Here is a 9069-nt window from a genome sequence, read left to right as displayed (position 1 = left end):
GTTGTTACCGACATCTGGTGAAAATTTCATGTCATTAGCACCTCTAGTAATATATTTACTGAGAAAAATAATGACGTGTTCAATACTTATTTTACCCGCTGTATATGATTACAAAAATTATAATTCATTCATTGCTTTCAAAGCTAAAAAGCTGCTGTCTCTTTTTAATACACCATCATATCACAGCAGCTCACTGTGATGTTTTTCTTTTCTCTCATTTTTTTGTGTTTTTTTTAATTCAGCCCCTACCTCACTTCCTGGCTAACGGCAGAGTTGTCCACTACGACGTCACCTGTCAAACAGAAAAGGCTTTGGTTCTTAGCAATCGTGGGAGCTGCCAAGATTTGCTCGATGTAAACACTTCCTGCAGCTTGTACCTGCCCTCTGAACGCTGTTCCTGCGCTCTGACGGCCTCCACCTCTGCAGGGCCCTCGCCACCAGCTCGGATCTGGATCCCTGTTTCCTCTGAGCCAGGTGGAGGCTGAACACTTCTACTTGTCATGACATTTAGACACTGCCACGAATGTTCTTTTGTTCCATCATCAATTCAGACAGACTAGAAAGGAGCAGATGTCGCCTTGTTTTGTAAGCGTCTGTGCTTAGTTTGCACCTGTCTAACAAAACAAAGATGGCTGCTTTGTGCAGAAAGAAGTCATCTGCTCTGAGTCAGACTTTTCCACTTTTTTCATTGACATTTTTTATTTTACTTCAAAGGTACCAAGAACAGAATTGTTGTGCTGTCATTGTTGTTTGAGCTACAGCTGCATTGCCTTTGTTTTTTTTTTAAAGAAATTTATTCATTTCTTTTGTAACACAAAATAACAAAGTACAAAAACATGCAATCAAAATAAAATCAAACAAAATGAAAGGCAGCAGAAGAAGAATAAATCTTATAATATCTGCCCCTTTTAAACCCAAAATATTTTCAAAAGAAAAGTAAATTACAACAAAAATTAAAACAACTGAAAACGCACAAAAAACTAAATTTAAAACACCAACTCAACAACAATTTGCATGAATTCACTCACACTTCTCAATATTTCTTCAGAATACTAGATTTTATTATTCTCTCAATATATACAAAGATCTGGCATTTTTAACATCATCGTCCATGCTGTTCCACAAACTTATTCCCTGGATTAAAGTGGATCGCTCCTTCAGGCTCGTACAAACCAGGGTTTCACAAACATTTTGATTCCCTTAAGATAATAACAGCTCTCTCTTTTAACAAAATTTAATTGAATGTTGGACAGTAACACACCTTTATGAGCTCTGTACATTAACAGTAAAATATTATAATCAACCAAATCATAGCATTTTAATAATTGAAATTCATTAAACAATATATTCGATGTCCTGATGCATCTCAGTAATCCAGGTAAAAAATCAAAAAGAAAAAAATTGTACAGGTCTTCTGGACGGGTTCTTCTCTAATGAAACATATATATTAATATAATATATAATATATTCGATGGATGGCTGTAATTTTTTCTAGCAATGATTCTTAGTGCTCTTTTCTGTCAAATAAAAATAGGATTTGTGATAGTTTTGCAAGTTTTACCCAGACTTCAATACAGTAAATTAAATGTGGAACAATTATAGCGTTATACAACATAAACAGTGCTTTATCATTGAACAGTTCTCTTACTTTGTACAGGACACCAATAGATTTGGCCATTTTTGTTTTTAAACCATTTATATAATTTTTCCATGTCAGTTTTTCATCAGTAATGACACCTAGAAACTTCACTTCACTGACTCTAAAGATCTCAACATCATCAATTTTAAATGAAACATCTATAGTTTTCTTACTGTTACTGAAAATCATATAATTTGTCTTGTCCAAGTTTAATAATAATTTGTTTAGTTATCATCTCCAACATTTGTTCTATATCTTTACCGGAACAAAAAAAATGTTGTATCATCAACAAATAGAACACACCCAAAAAGTCTCGGCACATCGACCAAATCATTCACATACAAAATAAATAACTTAGGTCCGAGAATGGAACCCTGTGGCACTCCACATGAGATGTAACAAAACTCAGATCTTACATTATTTATTTGGACAAATTGTTTTCTATCTTCCAAATAACTAGATACCCACTGTAATTCAGGCCCTCTAATACCACAGTTATTTAGTTTTTCAAAAAGAATACTGTGATTAATAGTATCAAATGCTTTTTTTAAATCAACAAAAATACATTACATACATTACTGTTTTTGATCAGCAGCAGTTATTATATATTCTATTAATTCAATGAGAGCCATCGACGTAGAATTTTTTGGTCTAAACCCATACTGACTGTTACTTAATATATTCTGCTTATCAATGAATTTGTCCAATCTTATTTTCTTTTATTTTATTTTTTGTTTTCTCTTCCTATCTGCTCTCAGAGCTACCAGCCCCGAGTCACATCGCTGCCTCTCCCCTGGACGACTTCAGCGTAGAGGTTCAGTGGACGTGGCCCCAGAATCGATCGGGTTTGACCGGGTTTGCTGTGGAGTGGTTTGCTGTCAGGGAGGAGCACAGCAGCGTCCTTCACTGGGAGAAGCTGAATAGTTCCTGCACAAAGCTGCTCATCTCCGGTAACCCAACGGATTCTGCTGCTGTGAACTGTTACATCTTTTCATTCACAGTGGAATATGGTGAACACATCAAACTGTACACTTTTTGGGGATAAAATTAAGTATTGTTGAATTTAAGGACAATTTTCAAAACGGTTGGGATAGAAGCATCAAAAGGCTGTAAGGTAAGTGGTACAAATAAGAAAAAGCTGAAGGAGAATTTTGCAGCTGATTAGCTTAGTTAGCATCAGGTCAGTAAGAGGTCTGAGCATTTAAAGAGCATTTTAGAGAGGCTGAATCTCTCATTAGTAAAGATGGGCAGAGGGTTCACCAGTCTGTGGAAACTGCATCTAATGATAATGAAAAATAATTGAATAAAGTTCCTCAACAAAAAATACAGAAGACTTTGAATATCTCATAATCTACAATTCTTAATATAAACAAAAATATTTGAAGAATCTGTAGAAATCTTTGAGCTCAAAGGAAAAAAACTGAGTTTTAGTCAATATTGGATTCTTCTGGTCTTTTGATCTTTGGTCTGATTCTGTTCTGGACTCAGGAACTTCCACAAACCATTATCTCTAAACACAGTTCCCCGTGCCATACACATATGCAGGTTGCCTCTCTGATGGTATGGGGCTGCATTAGTGCCTATAACATGGGTAGTCTACACATCTGGAATGACACCATCAATGCTGTAAAATACTGTATATTCAGGTTTTAGAACAACACATGGTCCAATTCAGACAAAAAAAGTCCATCAGAAATCAAGGATTTTATCAGTCTTGATTTTTGATGGATTTTTAACAGGATTTTTGAAGAATTGATGTTTTTTTGATGGAGCTACGCTCCTAATGAAACAACATTCTGCTCTCCTCAGTTTCTACATGCTAACAGACTGTTGGTAAAAGAGGAGGCGATGCATGAACCTGTCCCAACTTTTCTTTTTAAAATGTGTTGCAAGTCATTGCATTTTACTTTTATTTTCATTTTCTGCAATATTGCGAATTTTCAATACTGCCATTAAATTGTATTTTTTTTTTTTTTTTGATAAACATAAATCGTTTTTGTCTTCTTTTTTTGTCAGAGGGACTGAAGCCGATGGAGCGTTACACTGTTTCTGTCAGAGCTCTGTACGGTGAACAAGGAGCAGGAGAACAGCGAACACTCCACATTTATACACGGCAGGGAGGTATGTGAGCCGTACAGGGATCTTTGTATTTAATCATATGCATATTAAACTAAAATGTAGCTTTTACTCATCAACAGACAGTTTGTGGCGTTGTCTACAAACATTATCCACAGAAATAGTGCATTTGTTTTTATTTGAATTTGGTGACCATTTGGTGCTTTAAATTGTTGAATTTTTGCACCCCGCATATAAATATGTATGTTATGTTGAAATACACTACATTTATTAATGAGCCTACGTTTATTTTAAGCATCAGTGAAAGCCAGTTGCTCACTCAGCTTTTGCTCCACAGTGCCCTCTGCTGGTCCTTATGTGAAGGTGCAGCAAATCTCTGGCAGCTCAGTGGAGCTTGTTTGGAGTCCTCTGCCTGTGGAGCTGCTTAATGGTTTAATCTGCAGCTACACCCTCTATTACAGCTCCAAAAACCAACCAGCAACAAGTGAGCTATTTACAAATATTTATATGTTTTTTAAACATAATGGCTCATGAATTCAAGAAAAGTATCCTGATGCATCTCAGTAATCCAGGTAAAAAATCAAAAAGAAAAAAATTGTATAGGTCTTCTGGACGGGTTCTTCTCTAATGAAATGTTTCGTCTCTCCTCCAAGAGACTTCTTCAGTCTGAGAGTTTCAGGCAAAATTCAGGCTTTTAAGCCCWGCCTCCATGTGACTGATACTCACATCACATGGCTATCGTTGAAACCTAATTAACACCTATTGTTAACAGGGGGTGGAGTGATACTGGCAATAGCAGCAGGATTCCAGGCAACCTTCAGGTGAAAATGAAGACCCCAAACCCAGACCCAAACCAGTGGTTATTCCATATGTTGCGGGTGTTTCGGAGAAACTGAGATGTTTATTTTCTAAACATGATGTCCCAGTGGCTTTCAAACGCCAAAACACATTACGGCAAAGGCTGGTTCACCCCGAAGATCCGGTGCCCCGGCACAAACAGAGCAATGTTGTATATGCTGTTAAGTGCCAGGAGGACTGCGACCAGTTATACATCGGGGAAACAAAGCAGCCACTGTTCAAAAGAATGTCCCAACACAGACGAGCTACATCTAATGGCCAGAGCTCTGCAGTTTTCACTCATTTACAGGCCAGCGATCACTCTTTCAGAGATGAGGATGTTCTCATTCTTGATAGAGAGGAACGTTGGTTTGAGAGAGGAGTAAAAGAAGCCATTTTTGTGAAGAAAGACCGTCCATCATTAAACAGAGGTGGAGGCCTCCGTTTTCAGTTGTCCCCCTCCTACAGTGCTGCTATTGCCAGTATCACTCCACCCCCTGTTAACAATAGGTGTTAATTAGGTGTCAACGATAGCCATGTGATGTGAGTGTCAGTCACATGGAGGCAGGGCTTAAAAGCCTGAATTTTGCCTGAAACTCTCAGACTGAAGAAGTCTCTTGGAGAAGAGATGAAACGTTTCATTAGAGAAGAACCCGTCCAGAAGACCTACACAATTTTTTTTCTTTTTAATTCAAGAAAAGTTTGTTGAAATATGAAACGTCTTTCTCGGGATCAGAGCTAAACAAGACTTTAGCATCAACTTACCAAAAATAAATGTATGTATAGGTATCAGAAGACATTTTTTAGGTATTTTTATTAACACCCAATCACTGAAAAGCAAAGGTGGGTAGTAATGTTTTTGCTCATGTGTGTTTGTCTGTTAGCAAAATATCTTGTGAGCCACTGGGGAAATTTTAATGAAGTAAATATATAAAAAAATACATGTACATCCACAACTGATTAAGTTTTAGAATCAACACAATTCAAGATGGCTGCCACAGCCTTGAAAACACAAAAATGACTCTGACTCATCTTATGGATCATTTTCTGAGGACTAACAGTTACAAGATCTTCAGCATTTTGAGTTCACTTTTCTGTCTTTTAACAAAAAATATTTCATGAACCACTGGATGGATTTAAAGCAGAGGTTCTCAAACTGGGGTCCCAGGAACCCCAGGGGTCTGCGAGAGTTATCTTGGGGGTCCTCAAAAAATTTCACTAAATTGTTACTTTTGGTTTTTATTTTTAAAAATGCATGGAGAACAAAGAATGAATAAAACAAGCATAATAAACTTAATAAAAATATATATTCCCATGGCATTTAGGGGTTGAAATGACAATAAATTATCCTTTAAAACAACATGGGGTTTATGAGGGGGTCCCTGGAATTTTTTTCGCCCTTGTAAGTGGTCCCCAGACCCAAATGGCTTGAGAACCCCTGATTTAAAGGAATCATTGTGTGAACATCTACAACTGTTTAGTCAGCACAGCTAATCAAACATGATTATAACTCAGTTTTTTTATATTGAGCTAAAAATTCTTGTCATTTTGGATTTGTCGTCTTTCCCCGGGTCCCATCTGGTTAGCTTGATTTTATTTCTTCCCTTGTGTCTTCAGGCATCATCATTCCTGGTTCTATTCACCGCCACACTCTGGAGAACATGCCACCAGGCATATATGACATCTTCATGCGGGCCAGCACTGTTGCTGGGACCGGTCCAGTTGGGAGCCTGGCTAATGTGAACATTGGTAAATTTAAAAAAAAGACACACCCTCAAACACGCACTGTTCATCCAGAGTGATTGGTGAGTCCTAAACTTAACTTTGTGTGTGTGAAGGCTCTGAGGACGTCTCCATTGTGTTATACGTTGTTGTTCCACTCATCTTCACTCCACTGGTGATGATGCTGCTGGCCTGCCTGACCCAGAGCAAAATGTAAGATCTCTGTTTGTCTCATTTAAACACATATAAACCTGTTTTATGTACTTAAAAAAGACAATTAAATATGAATGTTTTGTTTTTGTGGTATTCAGTGTGAAGCAGAAATGGGGTCAGGGCGTACCTGACCCATCCAACAGCACCTTGTCCCGCTGGACTCCTGACACCAGCTTAGAGGTAAGATTATGAAGCTTTTAGTTTGTAACAGAAACTGAGTTTTGAGTTTCAAATCTTGTGACAGCAAACCTTGTGAACTCTTCCAAATGCTCAGTACTTCACTATGAGCTCACAAAAACAGAAGGCAAGAACTGAGGTATATTCAGAAACTGTTTATTTTAAATAAAATACATTTCTTGACATGTACTTGTGTGAAACTCAGCTTTTAAAACTTTAGATTTAGTCATACAAAAGAAATGATTTGGATTATTTGCATCTTTTCATTTTCCTAACATGCCAAGTTTTCTTTTTTTTCCCCCTAACTAAATCGTGTTAAAATTGCTTTACTTTTTGCACAATTATTTTTTTATATTTCAAAAGCACTTCATGCATTTTGTGTGTTTGGATCTAATAAACCGTATTTTTGGACTATAAGCCGCACCCACCATTTTTTTTAAAAAAAACGCGCGAACATCAACATATAAGCCACACCAGAATATAAGCCGCACCCCCCCACCCCCCATCAGTAAAAACAAAAACAAAACAGTACACCCAAAACTGTGGTCAAAAAAGTGAATTCAACATCACATTTATTTTTAAGAAAAAGGTTGGCAAGTTCACCGGTACAAAATAATAATAATAATAATAATAACAATAAACTCTCGGGGAAAAAAGGTGAGAGGCCTGGAATTAAAACATAAAAAGCAAACCTTTAGAAATTACCGGTAAAGTTCGGAGGAATACGGTTCATTTAACTGACCTTATTTTGGTAGTTTTCTTTAACCATTTCTGGTCCAACAAAACGTCTCATTCATCGTCCTCCGGCGCACTGAAACCATCGAAGTCCTCTTCAGTGTCGGAGTTAAACAAGCTGAGAAAAGCTGCGTCACACAGCAGTATCTGTTCAGTGTTGCTTTCTGTGTCACTGTCCTCCCGGGCTGGCTCTGAAGCTGTGGTGGGAAAGCCCTCCCGCTGCATGGGATTCCTTCCCCGGGGAGTGCAATGAGGAAAGAAAAAGTCTGCGGCTCTTCACTCGACGTTTATCCACAACTGGTCCCGAATTAAGCTCCAAAGTTTTTATCAGTCAGATTCCACCGTGAAAAACGTCTGTTTTATCCCCTTTTATGAGTTTTTGGCCATTGACTATCTTTAAATCGCTGCTTCCTGGTGCAACAGTTGGCTCTGGAAGCGATCGCTTTTTTCTTTTTTTTTTCCTTTCTTTTTTTGAAGAGTGGTTGAAGCAAATGGAGCATAAGAGCCCCCTGGTGGCTGAAGAAAAAAATCTGTGTAAAAGCTGCACCGGTCTATAAGCCGCTTGGTTCAAAGTTCAGGAAAAAAGTCGCGGCTTATAGTCCAAAAAATACAGAAAATACTTTTTTAAAGTTAATTCACCGCTTTAAGCAAATTGAGGTATGCAGCTTTTTTAAGTAGCAGCTGATTTTTTAGTAATTTAGTTTAAAAAAATTTGAAGTCTTTCTCACTTAAATTGTCTGTAGCCAAAATAATTTTCCCATAGCTCAAATACAGAAAAACATAGCCAAAAACCACAATGACAATACAATATGAAAGAATAGAGTGTAGAGATATAGATGATAGATATGAGAATAAATGAAAGAAGATCAAATGACAGGAGATTAAATGAGGTGAAATAACATGAAGCAATATAAGAAATAGAAAATACTATAAAACAGTACGATATGAGACAAGATAAGACAATGCAGTACTACACATTATAGTACAACAGGAAATAATTTGATAAAATACAAAAAATACGTTGGATAAGACAAGCAGAGAAACAATACACAAAAGTACAATATGAGACAAAAAGATGAAACAGTACAACACAGTAGAATACACAACATATGAGACAAAATGAAACAAAACAATACTTTCTGACTTAACACAGTACAATATACAGTATGAGACAATACAATGCAGTACAAAAGTAAAGAAAGTTATTTAACTGGTGGCTCTTGAGTGACTTCAGTCTGGCCCACCAATGAGTTCTTTAGAATTAAAAAGTTCATTTATTTTTAATTATTTTTACTTCATTTACTGTAAAAATATATTTTACATCAATTTCAAATTTTAAAATTCTGATTCAATGCAGCACAATAAACAAATGTAAAAGGTAAAAGATAATACATGTTCTTTTACATGACGTTTCCCTTCACCAAAGCCCAGCAATGAACAACACTGCAGTACAATAACCGCTTAATACAGTATAATATGAGACATTACAGTAAAAAAAATCTAACACAGTCCAGTAGTATGAGACAAGATGATGCAAAAAAAAAAAAATCAGTAGAGTATGAGACAAGACCCAACAACCCAACATTTGAGACGATACCATATAATATACAACTTTTTCTTTAATACTTGGTGATAAGGACCTATTAAATAAAATCTGGACACTATTATTA

At 36.6% G+C, this 9069-nt stretch overlaps 1 protein-coding gene across 1 annotated transcript in view; it reads left to right on the top strand.

The window, feature by feature from the left end:
• LOC106528396 (interleukin-31 receptor subunit alpha) overlaps positions 1 to 9069 on the top strand; it is a gene marked incomplete in the record, with an annotated part of 33834 nt that overhangs the window by 21964 nt on the left and 2801 nt on the right. The window contains 7 exon segments of the mRNA XM_014023548.1: positions 243 to 474; positions 2398 to 2589; positions 3656 to 3760; positions 4053 to 4199; positions 6170 to 6301; positions 6391 to 6487; positions 6586 to 6667. Of these exon segments, the coding sequence (XP_013879002.1) occupies positions 243 to 474; positions 2398 to 2589; positions 3656 to 3760; positions 4053 to 4199; positions 6170 to 6301; positions 6391 to 6487; positions 6586 to 6667 (987 nt within the window).

Source organism: Austrofundulus limnaeus, unplaced genomic scaffold (assembly GCF_001266775.1).
Source record: "Austrofundulus limnaeus strain Quisiro unplaced genomic scaffold, Austrofundulus_limnaeus-1.0 Scaffold376, whole genome shotgun sequence".
NCBI lineage: Eukaryota > Metazoa > Chordata > Actinopteri > Cyprinodontiformes > Rivulidae > Austrofundulus > Austrofundulus limnaeus.
Note: the sequence above shows the minus strand (reverse complement) of the source record. Positions and strands in the feature narration are given on the sequence as shown.